Raw genomic sequence first — 17,888 nt, forward strand, 5'->3', positions numbered from 1 at the left:
CCCCGTTCATGATCTGTCTCTCTCTGTCCCAAAATAAATAAAAAACGTTGAAAAAAAAAATTAAAAAAAAAAAAAAAAAGAAAGAAAAAGCTTGCTGTACGTTCTCAACGAAGCAGTTCACGACAAGGCAGGCGGCTCGTTCAGCTGGCCGACAACACAAGACCAGGAGCACAGGTCACGGGTGCACCTGATTTGCAAACACCGGGATGCTGCTCCATTCGGTGTCACTCCCGGAGAGACATGCCTCTGTTCCCACAGGCCCATGACTAGTCAGAGGAAAACCTGGCCACAGTTTGCATCCCTGCTCCGGAAATCAAAAGGCTACAGGCCGGTGCGGATGCTACGCGTGTGGCCAGCACAAGGATGACGCCGTCTGGACATCCATGCCTGAGCCACAGGGAAGGCCAGCTTCGATCTGGAATGACCACTTCCAACTCCCAGGCAGTCACGGCCCAGCATTCTTTTCCTCCGATGTGTGTGTGTTTTCATTAAAAGTGAATTAAATCCTTTTCTTAAGTTGACTTTCACATAACTTCTGGGATAACCAGAGGTATTCACTGTCACAAAACTAGGACTGGAAATCATAACTTATAAAGTGACCAGGTGACAGTCTCTCCACTAAGCAGAAGCTGCGTGTTTATCTACCGTGAGCCTGAGTCAGATATAGAGCATCAGACACAGAAAAACATGGAAGGAGAAAAGACAAATAAAAACGACAGCAGAATACACTATTTCTCCCTAAAATTAAGACTGCATCAACTGAAAGTTAAATTAGTATTTAATGTTCTGTTAAGGAAGAAAAATGCCGCCCATAAAACTAAGATGCTAAAATGTAAACATCTTAAGATAAAAAGTTCATCTTAAAACAGATGAAATACAACCCATCAAGACTGTGAGGCCAGGGTCTCCCTGGGAGGGAGCGGCGGCTTCTCCGACTTCGGGCAGCATACGAAGGTCTGCAGAGTTTATCAGAATACAGAGTCTGGTTCTGCAGGTCCGGAGTGGGATCTCAGACGGTGCATTCCTAACAGGCTCCCGGGTGAGGCCCTGCTGCCTTCCGGGAGCCCCACTTGTGTAGCCAGGATGTGAGTTTTTCAGCTCAGAGCTAACACACTGGTGGCAGCTGTGGCGTCCAAAAAAATTCCACCGGATTCAGGGAATCAGAAAACTCTGTCATCGTTACTGTCACAACAACCCATAGCACTTACTAAACCATTACCATATGCCAGGCATGTCCTAAGCCCTTTACATACATAACCCCATCCAATCCTCATCACATCCCGATGAGAAACAGATTCACTTACAGGTGCAGACACTGAAGCACAGAAGTGACACAGCTTTGAATCCCCACCAGACTGCGGAACGTGGATCAAATCACCTAACCTCTTGAGCCAGTGTCTTAATCTGTAAGGGCAAAAATAACAATGCACCTCTCATGGTTTTAAGATGGGACGATCTGAAAATATCTGTAAACCATGAAAAATATAAAGGAAAGTGCTTTGTAAACTTTTAAATACCATACAAACTGAAGTCACTGATGAGTAAATGATCCTCAGGGGTTCGCTGGACTGCCTCCTAATTCCTGTGTTAGAATCTCAATAATTAAATTCCACAGGAAACCCTCAATGCGTTTATCACAAAAAGTTTCCTCGTTAATTTTACCACACGAGATCTGAGATGTACTTTATTAACTGAACAATTCTCCATCACAGGGATTAGATTCAGATCCCATAAGCCATACCTAGCTGGCAAGAAAACAAGAACTGAACTTCTGCAGCCCAGCGCAGGAGGAACAGAAATTCAGCCTCACGATTACATTGCTCAGAACGGTGAATAAAACCCAAGATAAGCAACTTCCAAAGCTCATTACCAACACATTCCAACAGGCTGAGAATCTGCTGATGGCTTCGTGATTCACTCCAGCTCACCTCCACCTACCCTACCTGGATGGGGCAAGAATTTATGGGCAGTACAAGCTCAGCTATTGTCTGGGAGAGGGTTTATCATCACAACACAACTTCCTTTATTGTGATCATTAGCTTAAGAGTACTGACTTGAAATCACATTCCTGGCCAACAGGATCTTGTCCCCCAGTGACCTAATCTTGGGCTACTAGACTAGAGCCGGATTTGTCCTTCTGGCATTTCCAAGCCTACGAGGGCTGCTCCCCCCCAATTCTGAGCCAGACTGGAAGGGGAAGAATGGGGTGGGCGTCTGTGAGACAATACAACAGAACCCAGCAACCTTGTTCCCTTATATACCTCGCTCCCATCTTGTTCCCAGACAGCCCTTGTCCTTGCCGGGCATACATGGCTGTGTGGGGACAGACAAAACCACAGGCGATGACAGGACAGTATGTCATGATCTAGGCTGCCGTGAAGACAAGGTGTGTCTTATTCCCAGCACTTTCTCTTTCTGACCTGGAAATGGTGCCTGCAGCTCCTCTCCCCCTTCTCGAATGGACAGGCCTCCACAGGAGCCTCCCTTACCTTTTTCCGCCCCACCTTTCTTAGAATTTCTCCTCCACGCTTGGCTGCAAGTAGAAAAATATGCCCTCCAGTTGGTGAATGAAACTGAAAACGGGAACACTATAAAGAAAATCGATGAAACAAAAAGTGGCTTCTTCAAAATAATCAGTAAAATTAACAAAGCTCTAGCAAGACTGACAAGGATACAAAGAGAGTGGACACAAATGCCCCACATCAGGAACAAAACCAGGGATATCACTACAGACCCTGCCAACAACTTTATGCTCATGAACTCAACAACTCAGAAGAAACGGAACAATTTCTTAAAAACCACAAACCACCAAACTCAACCAAGATGAAACAGACAGCCTGAATGGTTCTCATAACCATTAAAGAATCTGAACTTGTAATTAAAAACCTCCTGGAAGGATGCCTCGGTGGCTCAGTCAGCTGAGCGCCCGCCTCTTAATTTTGTCTCAGGTCACAATCCCAGGGTCGTGGGATCGAGGCCTGCATCGGGTTCCAAGCTCAGTGTGAAGCCTGCTTGAGATTCTCTCTCTCCCCCCACTCTCACAAGTTAAATAAATAAATAAATAAATAAATAAATAAATAAATAAATAAATACCTCCCTCCTGGAAAAGAGGTTTTTCTCCAGGCCCAGGTGGTTTCACTGGAGATTTCTACCAAACATTTAAAGAAGAATTAACAAAAATGTTATAATCTCTTCCAGAAAATAGACGGAGAGAAAACTTCCCATTTTATGCATTATTACCTTGATATCTAATACAGTGTTACCTTGATATCAAAATCAAATATAGTAAAAGAGAGAGAAAAAGGAAAACTACAAACTAATGTTTCCTCTGAACTTAGATGCAACAAAACATAAGCGAACTGACCCCAGCAACGTCTAGAAAGAATTACACATCTAGTGGTATTTATTCTAGGTCTGCAAGGCTGGTCCAACATGGGAAAATCGACCGATGTAACCTACCAGGTCGACAAAATTAGCAAGTGGCGGAACAGCACCCTTCTGCTCCCCTGACATCCACATTAAGGCACCGCCACGGCTAAGTGGAAATGCAAGCCATCCTTCTGGCCAGGTGCCCTGCCTGGCCCACTCTAGCTCACACCGCAACTTGTGGGTAGGACCCCTGGAAATTCACACTTCGATCGGACTTGTGCAGAGCTGCTGACACACAGACAACAAGGAACAGTATTCTTCCACCCGCCTGCTGATGCAGCACCCCGGAAGCCAGGACGCCAGCATCTGGGCCCACGTCTGCGCAAGGCATACTAGTGCTCTGCAGCCAAGTCACCTTACAGCCCTCGGCCCTAAACAGCCAGCCCTAGCTCTGCCAAATTTCAACTCGCTCTGCGAATGCAGAAGGCACGAGACTGAAGCAGCCATAGTGTCCTTGAGTAAGTAAGGCAGCCCTGCTCGTCTGCGCTGTGTTCGCTGCCAGAAGGCTGGGGCCCCGGCCCACGTGTGAAACCCACTCCCGGGAGAGAACGTCTTTGAAAGAAAAACTCTGCGAGGCCTTTGGATCTTTCCAACTTAAAATGTATAAAAATCTCCAGTTTTCACTGTAACATTTCCCCAATTGATCTGCTTTTTATACCAAAGTTGCCCTTAAATGTTTTGAAGTACACTTGGAACACCCTAAAATCTAAATTCAAGTTCAACTGGCTCTGACGTGGTGAGTCAAAGGGGCGTCATTCGGCCCCAGCCCTGACAGGGCCCAGCACACGCGTGCAGATTTGCACAGGTGAAGGTGGGGCTCGGGAGGGGTTTGCTCGCCTTGTCTGCCCCTCAGGATCTTAGGTGGAAACAGACCACAGGCGGCACAGGTTTTCTTTCAAGAAATTCATGTGATCAAGTCAAGACTACTCAGACCACCCCACCTAATGGGCACAAATGTTGATCCACTGATCCCAGGAGGAGGCAGGAGAAACGTGCCTTTTGTGTGTCTGCTGGGGTGCACCGTTGCGAACCCAGCGGAGGATCCCATGGCTGCTTACGTGGCCGGGGGGCAGTGCTCTCACGGCGTGGCTCTGACTCTGCTAAGCCCAGAGCCTAGGGAAAGCAGGGCTCCTGCGGGGTGTTCAGAGCCCACGCCCGTGGCTCCTCTGCTCTCAGAAGTCACTGCTTCAGAAGTGGACGCACGGCCGGCGTGCTACTGGCACTCCCACGTGTGGGAGGCCGACAAAGTAGCAGTCTCTGGGCGGCAACGGTTAAGAGCAGGTACAACACGGGCGGCCCCGCCCCCTCGGATGTTCCCTCTGCGAGCCCCTGTCCCACACCTGGACCACTTCACCTGTCACCACAGAGCTCAGGGATGCCCGTCACCCTATTCACAACCTGGAGAGAGGGACCTATAGTTCCTAGACCCGTCTTAATTCTGTCTGCAAATCATCTTTATTTTCTAAAACGGACTGATCTCCTGGACATTCACCAAGGAAAACTCTTGAGGTTCTATTCACACTTTGTCATGTCTGTAGCCTCTTCGCAATTTGTCACAAACTATCCTGCTGGATTGTAGCACATGGTGCCTCATGGAGACTCCAGGCACGTGAGTGCCACTGCAGCCAACAACAGACACACGCGGGACTCTCCGGCATGAGACCCAAGAGTGAGAACGTTCCTGCAAGTCGGTAACATGACCACGCCCAGTCTGCCATCAGCCGCCAGAGACGGGACAATCTAAAGGAGGGCGGACGAAATGAGGCGGTAGAGCAGCCACATTCAGTAACTCCTCCAGCCCTCCCTCCGTGTCTGGCCAGTAAAGCGGAGAACTGGAATCCTCCACGGCTCCTCCAAGGGGAGCGCTGCCACCCTCCACCGACCTGCCAAACTTGGGAGCTTCCCAACTACCCCCGGTTCTGCTTTGGGGTCAACACACAGAGGATCCTCTGTGTGTGACTCCCACCTAATTCCTCTGCCCCAGAACCTCCAGGTTTTCCCTTGAGCTGGCTCACATCCTTCTGACTGGAGAAAGCAAGTTTCAGCTCAGGGCTTTTCTTTACCCCTTTGGGCCTACGTTACTTTACAAAAAAGGCAAAAACTGCCATAAAACCTCTCTGTGTTTCACTGTAACACTGAACTTTTCTGGTGGTCTATTGAAGTGTTCCAGACAAGTGGAAATGATGTAAAAACAGCTCTGAGGAAGTGCTTTCAGTTCAGTGTGGCTTTAAATATTCTACTACTGATACTCAAAGAACATTCTACAATTATTAGGAAGTTAAAACTATGAACTTAACAGTGAAAATCCCAACAAGGACACAGGATTGCAGCTACTGTGTGGCAACTGGACACGGCAGTCAGGACAGATGATGAATCTAACAGGGACGGGGCAGAATGCCGTAACCAGGAAGCAGGAGGGTCACATACATCACGCGCTGGGCAGCTAAAATGCGATGCCCACAGGCCGGCCCCCTTCTTCCCGTGTCAGGCTGGGGTTGGCAGGCTCCCATAGGAGCTCTGGGCCTATTCCAGGAACAGACAATTCAGCCCAAGCTTCGTTCCCCTTGCCTTGCGTACCCGGATAGACCCTCGCTCGCTCCACCATGTTTCTGCAACATGAGCATGGACGGTGTTGTTCACCCATGTAGAAGCTGAGGAAGCATCAACAAGCAACTGGATGGAAAACACAGTCTGAGCCCAAGACCCCTGGACTCTTCACTGCAAGTCCTGGGGCTGCTCCAAGGTCTATCCTGCCTGGAACCAGGTCTTTCGTACAAATATAGAAGCGAGGTGTAGAGCTTTGTACAAATGTATGCAGCGAGGTGATTTCTAAAGTCACATGTAAAATCTTTTGGGGCATCTGGGTGGCTTAGTCGGTTAAGCGTCAGACTTTGACTCAGGCCATAATCTCGCAGTCTGTGAGTTCAAGCCCTGCATCAGGCTCTGTGCTGACAGCTCGGAGCCTGGAGCCTGCTTTGGATTCTGTGTCTCCCTCTCTCTCTGCCCCTCCCCTGTTCACACTCTGTCTCTCTCTCAAAAATAAATAAACATTAAAAAAATTAAGAATAAATAAATAAAGTCACTTGTAAAATCTTTTAATGAAAGGACAGGGTTAAGTGTGTGTGCATAACTTCCTATTTATATTTAAGATAAGCATAGCGCTAACAAGTTTAAGGATTGCCCATTGTTTCTTCCTCAAGCTCTTGAAATAAACTGGGTTCCTTTAGAGGATACAAGTTTACTCAAAATTTAGTTTTTCCCTCTTGAAAAATTATAACACTGGGGGAAAACCTGACCCTGTGAGAAAATGCAGTATTGTCACACAGAGATAATTATGTGGTAATGATACGAAAGGGCAGGAAGCAGAGAAGTCCATCATCAGGTGTGAATATCAAATGACTTACTGTAACAGGAATCTCTGAAACATACAATGAACTGCCACATTACATTTTATTTTCCTTGCCTGTTGACTGAACCTGAGAGAAGAGCTTGCCCTCAGTCCCCAGAACAGAACAGGCAGGACCGAGCGCTGACTTTCCCACCCCGCCATGCAGCCCCAGGACACGCGGCTACCCTTCCCCTCCAACAGCCAGAGGCTGGAAGCAGCCCACGCACCTCCACCAGCCGCCAGGCCTCGCTGATGACGGCATACTGGAGGCGATTCAGGACAAAGCCATCCATCTCCTTCAAGACTCTGACTGGGGACTGTCCGATCTTCCGCATCAGGGCGTGGGTTCTGTCCACCGTCACAGGGGCCGTCTCTGGGTGTGGGACCAGCTCAACCAATGGCACGTAATACGGTGGATTTACCTTATGAGAGAGACGGAAGGGGAGAAGAGTCAGAAGACAGCCCTGGAGCCGGGGTGCTGTTCTGGCAGACTGCTTGCCTATCCTGAATGGTCAGATGGTACAGATTTGTCTGGGGAAGGGCCACTTTAGATTCAGCATCTGATGACAAGAAACTTGAAATATAAAGTAGTCCACAAAGGAGGGAAAGAAAAAACCTGAGCACAAAAATCTGTGTGTTTTATTTATTGAAAAATCATAACTAGCACATGAGGTTGAAATTTGGAGGTGTAGACGACCATCCTATGCTTTCAGAGCTAATCTCCAGACCCCTGGCCTCCCCCAGGATTTCTCAGCTATCCACTGTCTAGACCTCACAGGCTTTCGCCCAGCCCCAGCCCTCCTCCAGACCCACCTTCCAAAACCCTCACTGCGGGGTGTTGCTATTCTACTGTGTCAGGGTTAAAAATTGACAGCATCTTCCCAAAACTTGGTATTTCCTTAACGTGTCCATGTTGAGCCCCAAACGTGTCCCGCCAATCAAATCTCACCTACACAGAGGTCACGCAGCATCAGAACACTACCGCAGCCTTGACGTCGTGACACGGCCTAAGGTGGGAAGGGTTGGTCCACGATGAGCGGGCCCAGGTGGAAATGCCTGCCTAGCCCAGCATTTACACTTTGTGCTCCGGGTTTCTTGGTTTATTTTTTTTATTTTTGTCTTTTGTTTGTTTCTTCGTTTATTTTGAGAAACTGTTCTTGAAGAGTCCCAAAGAGGATTATCCTCAGTCCAAAGAAAAGGCTGCTTAGTAGAATCAGATTAACCTCACCATTAAAAGCCAAATGCACTGCAGTAAACTGTATGCCAAATACTTGTAATTTTTCCTCAATATATAGAGGAAAATTGATAGAATCTTACAGTCACTAAATTACTACAAGAAGCATCTTTTTTTTTTTCTTTTTTAAAGTAGGCTCCATACCCAAGATCAAGACCTGAGCTGAGATCAAGAGTCAGATGCTTAACTGACTGAGCCACCACGAAGTCCAAGAAGCATCCATTTTAAAATGACTTCTACAGGGGTGCCTGGGTGGCTCAGTCGGTTAAACATCCCAACTTTGGCTCGGGTCACGATCTCACGGTTCATGAGTTCAAGCCCCGTGTCGGGCTCTGTGCTGACAGCTCAGAGCCTGGAGACTGCTTCTGATTCTGTGTCTCCCTCTCTCTGCCCCTCCCCTGCTCACACTCTGTTTCTGTGTGTGTTTGTGTGTCTCAAATAAACCTTTTTTAAAAATTTAAAAATACATACATACAATGACTTCTACAGAAAAGGGAAAGAAAACCTTCCTTCTCCTAGGACACTGCTTAGGAGGGGCCTCTGGTCCACAAACAGCTTAGCTTCAGAGGTTCCCTGTGCTCTCGGCCTGCCCTGGTCACGCTCAGCCCTCTTAGAAAGCAAAAGAGGACGGCATCTGTTTTCAGATAAATAAATTGTAAATCAGTGCCTCAACTGAATCACTTGTCTCCTGCCTATGATCATCGAGCTCATAAAAATGTCTAACCTGTGGCCTTTTCAAAGATTAGAATTGTAAGAACTGGAAGCCTGTCTACTTAGATGGATTTTATCTTCCTATAAGACAAAGACTACGTCTTTGGGGCTTGGGGTCTTTCAATGCCGTAAGCCTCATGGGCGGCACAATCCCAGACCGAGACACCGGCTACAGAGGATCCGCACGCACAACGTGCTCCCCGGCCCGCATCCTCCCTAAGTGGCGGTTCTCCCGGCTGCCACCGCTGGCCTCCCTCTGTGCCCACTCCCAGGCTCTGGGCAGAGCTGGGTGGCTCTCAGGGTGCCTCCCCCACCCCAAACCCCGAGGTCTCACTTGGAGCTCGCCCCCCATTCCAGGCTGTATCTGTACCTGTGCACCGGACACACTCCTAGGACACCTAACGAGCATACACTCGACCTGTCACAAATCAAACTCCCGTCCCTCCCGCCCCCACACAGGGTCCTCTTCCCGGCGCCCCATCTTGGCGAGAACACCATCGCCCCAACATGCAACGCCCAAGTCAGCACCGTGAGAAGTATCCTCGGTGCCCGCCTCTCCCTGGCCTGCCCCACTTCCCATCGGTGATCCTGTCAGTTCTATTCACGTCTCTGGAAAAACCCATTCCCGCCACCGCACACGCACACTTGGCTCGGGCCGTCGCCTCCCGCTCAGATTCCGGCACTCTCCTCCCTGGCCTCTCTCTCCAGGCCCATCCTCTCGCCACCGCCAGGGTGAGCCTTTGTCAGGCAGGGGCCTGTCAGATCCAGAGGCAGAAGGGAGAACGAGGCTGCCGGGCCGGAGAGCTGCTGCTCCCTGGGGGCGGAGTTTCAGCTTCCCAAGAAAGACTTCTGCGGATGGAGTTCTGTGCTGCACGGCCGTGTGAACGTGCTCACTGCCGCTGAACTGTACACAGTTTCAAGCCTTACACGTGTCTCATCACAATGTTTTTTTAAAACTTAAAAACAGGATGCCGACTGCACCACCCCCAGCTCAAAGCCCTGCAGGACCCTGATTCCCCAGCACCCGCGGAAACCCAGGTGCACGGTCCAGCTCTTCGTGCTTCCTGAAACAGGCCGCGTTCACGCTTTGTGTCCACGCGCTCGAGCCGGGCAGCTGCTGGGAGAGGACCTCCCGGAGCCTGAGGGCCCGCAGGGGGTGGTTCTTGCCGCGGCACCTCAGTCCTGTGACAGGGACACTGATGCCAACTGCAGGCTGGGAGAGGGACGGGACAATCAGGTGGAGAGATGAGAGGAGGGAGGAGGGAGGAGGGACGGGAGGGGCCACGGAAATAAGCAAAGAAGCGACTCTCTCAAAAGGAAAGGAACGGCTGTGTTCCCCGGAACGCCTGGGCCTTCCGGGATCGGGGTCTGTGAGTTAGACTGAGAATCACGCCTTGAAGAAATGGGAAAAACAAAACAAACGAGGGGAAAAGGAGGCAGTGTCTCTAAAGGCTACAGGAGCCGGTCCACGGGCTCTCCAGAGCGGGCAGCGCTGTGCCGGAGGCGAGACGGAGGGCCTGGCCGGTGAGGCTCTTTGAGAGCTCAGGTGGGGCCGGGCGGTACGAGGGGGGGCATTCTCCATTCACCTCGTGAAAAGCCTGCCCAGAACCTGGACCAGAGCCTGGGAGGCATGTGATCGCGGAGATAGCACAGCGCGCCCAACACAGAGGCTTCGTTTATTTTCTCTGCAGCAGATGAAACAGAGTTAAACTCAGAGGAAAGGCAGCCGGCCCCTTCTCCCAGAAGACAGCCGCGGCGATCTGCAATTCATTGGCACGGCTCCGCGGAGGGGGCACTCCCGACCAGGCGAACTCCTCTTCTTTACGAGAGGAGTGGAAGTAAAAATGAAGGGGCGGCTTGCTTACAGCAGGCCGAGAGGCCTAATCCCCCACCATGTTGATAATTTTCAGAGTAAAGCCCTTTCATGAGTGACAGCCCATCCCACCCCACCTTCCTGAACCCTCCACAGACAGAGGCGGGAAGGCTGCCCCTCTGACGGGCAGCAGCTGACAATCTGAAACGGGCACCGCCTACACACGCACACACATACGCTCTCCAGAAACAGCAAGCTCCGGGACGGACGTTCAAATTACCACCAACACGAGGGCAAGTGGTTCCGGGGTCAGGCGGGAGAGTGAGTAACAAAGGTGGCAAGCGTAGGCAAGGTGCTCAGATGGGAACATTCTGGGCACCTTATGTGAGCAGTGCCCGGTTTAATTCCAGGCTGTGTTATAGCTCCGTGGCTGCCAAGTAACCAACGTGAGAGATGAGTAGACGAGAGTTAGGACCTGTCTCCACTCAACACTGGAATCCCTGAGCCATGTGCATCCTTCCCAGGCAGCCTCATCCACAGAGCATCCATAAGAGGGGCGCCAGGAGCATCCGATGGGCTAAAGCAGCCCCCACCAGCTCCATGGGACCACCATGTCCCCAACTGAAGTAAGGCTGTAAAGTGTGGCTGAAACCGTTTTGACTGATTGCTAACATAGATCCAGGCACCAAGAGAGACTGCGACCAAACTCAACTTTGAGATCATCATCATCAGCGAACGTCTCCCAGCCACCAGATGCCCATCCCTGAGCCCCTCTACACACCCACAGGGAGATGAGGCAGACCAGGAAACGCAACATAAGAAACATTGGAGAGCAAGAATGTCAGGGACACATTAACACCCCTCTTCCTGAGCCCGTCACCTCCTGGCTCTAGTCTAGGAAGCCCACTTGAAAATCCCAAACTACCCGTGTGCTGAGAGAACACGCCCACCCCGTAGTGACCCCCGCTCACCCCCCAGTGCTCAGATGACCCAGAGCTCCTCCCCCCCCCACTCCCAGCGAGACAACATGTGTTTGCCCAAAAGACAACACGTGATGTCGAAACTCGCTGGCTGCCGGCTCTTCTGTGGAGGGCTGGAGGCGGCAATCTTTCGCAACTGCTGACTATCCACTCTCGCCACAGCCTTTCAGAGGCACGAAGAAGGGGCTTCCTTTTCCTTTGTTCTATTTCCTGTCTGGGCAAAGAACTGTGGGTGCCTGGGGCAGGATGTTGAGGCGGCGGCGTGTGAGCCGATGCTCCGGGCCGAAGGGAAACAAGCTCCTCAGAGACCATAAATGGTTCTGGAATATTTGGGACTGCCCGTCCAGCTTGGGTTGAATTGTTCAGCACGCCTTTTCCCCACCTGAGCTCAGTGGAATCATCTGGGCAGGAGATCGGTGGGCAATATCAGCGCAGGAGAAAGAAAGGATAAAATTCCAAAGACGGCCGGCTTGGGTGACTGCATTTGCTTAAATTAATGTTGGCTTAGGTATAAAATGATTTCCAAAAGTAAGAAGAGATTGATTTGTGAAACAAGGTCTGGACTTACTTTGGTTATGCTATTTGACCTTGATTAAAGAAGTAAAAGCGAGCAATCCTAAAATGGTATGAGAAATATCATTACTCAACAGTGAGTGGCTGAACTACTAGTCACAGGTACTTGTTAGGTGTGACAGGAAAGTGAAGGAGGTGTGGTGTCATCTGTCAGGTAGTTCAAAATTAAGAGACATGGGTAAAAGTCTTGATAAAGGACTTAGGAGGCATTTTCTAAACAATCTGACTTAGCTGTTTTTCCTTTTTTTCCCACCTGACTTAGAAGTAAAATTACTGGTTAGAAGTTGGAAGTTTCCAGGCAAGATTAACAATCTAATCAACAAACAGTTTACAGTTTCTAAGAGTCCTTTTTACGGACATGTAAATGTCATAAAAGCAAAGACATGTCATGTTTCGTGGCACTTGGTAACTGGATGCTTCAACTAAGGTCCCTCTTGGTGCTAATTTCCCATATCTGAGTGGTAGCTAAACATGACTGGCTTTCTTCTATATTCTGTGGGTCTGAGTCTCCATATTTTACGACCACTCTCCACTTTCCCTTGTACTTCGGTAGGAGGATATCCGGACATCCAGAACCATACAGTCATGTGAATGGTGGTCCAAGCCGTCCCTCCTGTCAGCACGCAGAACCAGGAGGCATCTCTGACCCGACCTTTTTCCTCACCTCCCTGAGCAAGCCCCTTAGCCTCCCCACCCCCACACTCTAAACTACTCTTGCTCAGCGGGAGGACTTTCCCTGCTCTCAGTCTAGGACCCTCAGCCTCACCACGGCCCTGGTGGCTCATACTAGGAATCCTGCCCCAGTTCTGTGAAGTAGCTGTCCCCCTCTCTGAGCCATCTTCAATAGAAGGAACCTTCTGATCACCCTCCAAAGGCAGCACTTCCACCACATCGCAGGGCTGCCCTGTGTCTACACCAGTCCCATGTCTTCAGAGTAACGCTCATGATTTTGTATAACCCAACCATTCCCAAGCCTTCTGGCTCTTTCCTCCTGCTCCCCAAGTACGTGAGGTGCGTGTGTCTTTCCGGTCAGGCTGGCCTCCTCACAATTCTGCATGCCCCGTGCTTGCTCTTGGCCAAGGGTCTCTGTTTATCTTCTTTCCCACCCTCACACTCTCTCCTCCCTGGTCAGCCCAGATCCTGCCCAGCCTGGCCCTGGCTCCTCCATGCAGCCCTTCCCCGGCCTTCACCTCTGATGGCCTGCTGGTGCTGAGGGTGTGGCCATCGTCATCTACTATCGCATTCATTATGGCCGGAGCTAAGTTAGCTTTTCTGTCCTAACAAGCTGTCCCCAGTTTCCCAAGGTCACACTGAGCTCACAGCTGTTCCTCAACCTTGGCTCTCCTGATTCTCCTTTCCTCACGTTAATACATTAATCTCAAAAAGACTTACTGAGTGCTCGCACGCCAACTTGTACTCACTGTCCAACAGGCCTCATCATGCCCCCCCGCTGTGTAAGTCTGCCCAGTTAATTACAACAGAGGGGTGCAAGGGAACAAAAAAAAGGGGTAGGAGGCTTAAAGTCAACCTACCGAACCAGAATCTCAGGAGCAGGACCAAGAATTTGCATTTTAGTAAAACTGATCCTACTCCGAATTGTGTTGAGGAAACCACACAGCGCAGTAAAATGGCTACAAAATCCTACTAAAAATGTGTACACATTTTTAAAATGACTCCCCGACAGTAGGATTATTTGGTTAGTACTCTCTCTCTTCAGCTAGACAGTGAGATACATAGGTGAGGGAGACAGTGTGGATTCTATCCCATCGTGCATCAGGGACACAGATACAATTCAAGACATTTTTGGATAAAATTCTCTTTAAAACTGCCGGGATTGCACAACTCTCTAAATACACTGAATCACATTAGATTATCCAGCTTTAATTGTGTGGCATGCGAATTACACCTCAATAAAGCAGCTACAAAACACTAGCGGATTAGCCAAGGCGTACCGCCCCGGAAAACCGGAATGAGAGGCCACCGTGCTGGCGGGTAGAGGCACTCACAGGATGGGCCACGAGGCACTGCTGCACGTGTGCGAGGCCAGCAAACAACTGGGAAGGCAGGAGGCAAGAGGTGGAGCTGCTTAAGACAACTTGGTCATCGATGATTTGATCTAACTGAGCAAAAATCTTCTTCTTCAGCTCCAGGTTTTCTGGAACGCATTCCTGAAAAGAACATATTCAAATTACTATGGATGATACTGCACTCAGGCCTCAAGCAAAGCAGCTCGTGTCTGATTCATTCCTAAAAAAAAAAAAAAAAAAAAATCAATGAACCAATTAGAAAACTACCAGCAATTTTTAAGAGCAAACCAAAAAGCCGCTGAAGAACATGGCAAGTCTCCGGAAACTCCGGAAACTGGGGGGCGTGGCGTGTATGTGGGAGCTGAACTTTCTAGCTTTGCATAGGCCTGAAAACTCGCAGGATAAAAAAGTCTGCCGAGCACATGGGGGTTGACTCCACGACAGAACACAGAACAGCACCTCCAGAGAGGCGCTACAAACATCCACAGCAGTCATCACCACTTATTTTCCCTACCTGTTCTGACCATCAGAGCAACTTATCTTCAAGGAAAAATCTTATCTTCGTGAAACGAACAAACACGTTACATCCATAATTCCCGAAGAGCTTCTTGAGAATTCATTTCTAATTGGAAATCCTTTTGAAAAGGACCTTTGTTTCTACAAATCTAAAATTACTTTAACGGGGTGTGGGAGGAGGACAGAGGAGCAAATTTGGATTAAGTACCGCAGATAACACCACTCTGAAATCCTAATCGTGCACAGAGCCGGCTGGAGTGAGAGGACATTCTCCAACAGCCAAGTGTGGGGCCACAGGTGAGGCCTGTTCCTGGGAACACGGCGGATACCGCCCTGCTGCGGATGGAAGCGGAAGGGGAGAGGACACTCGGGCTGCGCCCACCCCTTCCCTCCTGCCACCGACTCCTCTGGGAAATCACACAGCGGTAGCTCCTGCCCAAGACGGGTCCCAGCTTACCCGGAGGCCATAGGCCCTGCAGGGGAGGCATCAAGAACTCCCAAGGTTCCCTGGAGAATTTATAGGACCATGGCCTCAGTATGGTCCGGTAACCATCAGCATCAGAATAAACTGGGTGCTTGTTAAAAATGCAAATTCTCAGGCCCTCATGAGGGTAGGGTCCTGATATCTGCATTTTAATCAAACATTCTGATGATTTTTGTTCCTGCTGAAGTCTGCGACCCACTACTCGGGGTGTAGGTCTTCTGTACTCTCAGTGTGGCTACCAAACACACCCGCAAGGCTCTCTCCAGCCCGATGTCAGAGCCCTGTCCTCCCCTCCTCCCCGAGCTACTACGCAGGGACCCACCGAGGATGCCCTGATTAGTGTAGCGGCATCGTGGTAGCAGAAACGGTATAAACACCAGCAGGCGACCAGAGGTGCGTGAAGGCGAATGTGCAATGCTGAAGGGCCACTGGGAATTATAGGAGAATCACCCCTCAAAAATAAAGGTTTTCAGGTTTGACTTAGTAATATTGAATCATTAATCATGAAATCTAATAGTATATTGAAATCAGCGGTGTAAATATTATGACCCGAATTCCGTTTCTGTAATCATCTACAAAGTTTAAAAAGTTTTACTCTGAGGGTAGGGAGTCAACATTGTGTTTGTTTATACTTTTAAAAAATATAATCAAACCATGTGAAATTTTTATTAAGAACAAAAGGTCATATAAGCGCCACATCTCAAAGACAAGGAAAAAAATGGAGTCATTTAAGAACTGTAAAGCCCATTGTATTAAATCCCCTTATCACAAAGGGGAAAAAAGCTACAGTAGCTGGCTGGTTGTATTGAGTGATTCCTGGATCAGTTAAGTCTGCAAGTTGGGTTCAGTTTAAATGGAGCCTTGTAGTAAAGCCAGAGACTAAGAATGATGCAGATACTGTTTAAGCTAATAAAAGAGTCCTTGTGAACAGCCTTATTGTGAGTCTGTCACACAGATTCGCCCCTGAAATGCTATGCCTTCTTCAGATCGTCTGATTATCAAAGAGGCAAGAAAACTTGAACCAGAGGAAACCCAAACCTGCTACAATTATGTAAGGGGTTTTAACGGCACATTTGCTTGAAGTTTTGTTGTTGTTGATGATGATAGCAGCAACTGTGTTCAATTTGCTGGGCCAGGGTTATACTGCCTCTGTCCATGTCAAGCCTTGAGTTCATTTCCTTGCTATTCACTGGGGAGCCGATACTCCTTGCCTGAGTAAGAGTATGAAACGCTATTAACCAGGATTAATCGTCACTTGTGGTTGACTGCAAAGCTAAGAGAGGCAACGGTCATTCTCTTTGCCCTAAAGGGGCTGGGAGGAAGGGCAGAGAAAAGTCCCAAACAATGAGACAACTGAGAACCCAGCTGCAACGCGGCCTCACTCTCTCTAAACTATAGCAATGGGACCAGGTGAGAATCCAGCCTTGCCTTCTGAACTCAGTGGTGTTTTTCAGGGGTCCTTTCTAGAGAAAATGGGAAGTGTTAGCAAACATTCTATCACTATTCAAAGTAATGAGCTTGACTTTGCTTAATTAAACTCTGACAGCATTTTGGAAGCAATGATTATTATGTTTGTGTTTTGTTTGTTTTGAAGCGGGAGGGAGACACAACACATAATAAATGATATTCTCACGCACAACACATAATAAATGATATTCTCTTGGGGCGCCTGGGTGGCGCAGTCGGTTGAGCGTCCGACTTCAGCCAGGTCACGATCTTGCGGTCCGTGAGTTCGAGCCCCACGTCGGACTCTGGGCTGATGGCTCAGAGCCTGGAGCCTGTTTCCGATTCTGTGTCTCCCTCTCTCTCTGCCCATCCCCCGTTCATGCTCTGTCTCTGTGTCCCAAAAAAAATAAATAAACGTTGAAAAAAAAATTAAAAAAAAAATAAATAAATGATATTCTCGCACAACCACTATGCTCAGGTTTCAACAAACAAAACTCTGGGGACAAGTAAAGAGAGCACAGCGTAACTTCCCAAGAATCACAACCTTTCCTGGTACATCAGAAGTTTACTCATCTCAGGAAGTATCAAATAGTTAAAAAGTGAGGTTAAGTTTAAACACTCCTTTTTCCCTTGTCTTCTTGAAAGCAAGAAACTGAATGTTGGTATTATAGGCATAACTTTTAATTCTCTCTAACTTACTTATATTTTAAAGGACAAATCATGTATAGACTTTGGTGTTTTGTGATTAGAGTTACCTGTGACAGCATTCAACTCATTAGGAATGTTCTAGAAAGGCAACATGGCCATGGCAAGTCAGAGCACTGGATAATTCCCAGGCAAAGGGAGTCCTACCTAGGAACTCACTTCCGAAGTTTACTCACTCGCTGTGCAACAATACACATCTTCCAAAACAAATATTTTCATGGGGAAAATGAAATTTCATTATTTTTTTTTTTTAAATCAGTTCAGGCATTTTAGATAGGCGTCCTGTTGCTAGAAAATCTACATTTGTTAATGCAAAACATTTGGAAGCAATCTTCAATGTGCCTTCCAGAAAGAAAGCAAAACTAGATTAGAAGACTTTAGTACTCAAAATATTTTACATGCAAAGAAGTCCTCTTAGCCAATCGTAGGGGAAGGACATGGCAAGAAAAAGGTGAGCTAAAACCTCACTTCAACCATGGCAGAAGGAAATTCTCTCTCAAACTAAAGATGGAAGTGATCCACATTATAAAATTTGTTAGCACTAATTGTATCTTGTCAAGTTTTATTGCCACAGGCCATAAA

General features: G+C 48.6%; 1 protein-coding gene across 1 annotated transcript in view; it reads right to left on the reverse strand.

Moving 5' to 3' along the window:
- The window catches only part of CRYL1 (crystallin lambda 1), a 127,342-nt gene that overhangs the window by 17,785 nt on the left and 91,669 nt on the right, over window positions 1-17,888 (reverse strand). Inside the window, exons 4-5 of the mRNA XM_003980288.5 lie at window positions 14,135-14,296; window positions 7,045-7,239 (exon numbers count right to left, since the gene is read on the reverse strand). Coding sequence (XP_003980337.3) covers window positions 7,045-7,239; window positions 14,135-14,296 — 357 coding nt within the window. The remainder of the gene's footprint in view (window positions 1-7,044; window positions 7,240-14,134; window positions 14,297-17,888) is intronic.

The sequence above is a fragment of the Felis catus genome, chromosome A1, assembly GCF_018350175.1.
Source record: "Felis catus isolate Fca126 chromosome A1, F.catus_Fca126_mat1.0, whole genome shotgun sequence".
Classification (NCBI taxonomy): Eukaryota; Metazoa; Chordata; class Mammalia; order Carnivora; family Felidae; genus Felis; species Felis catus.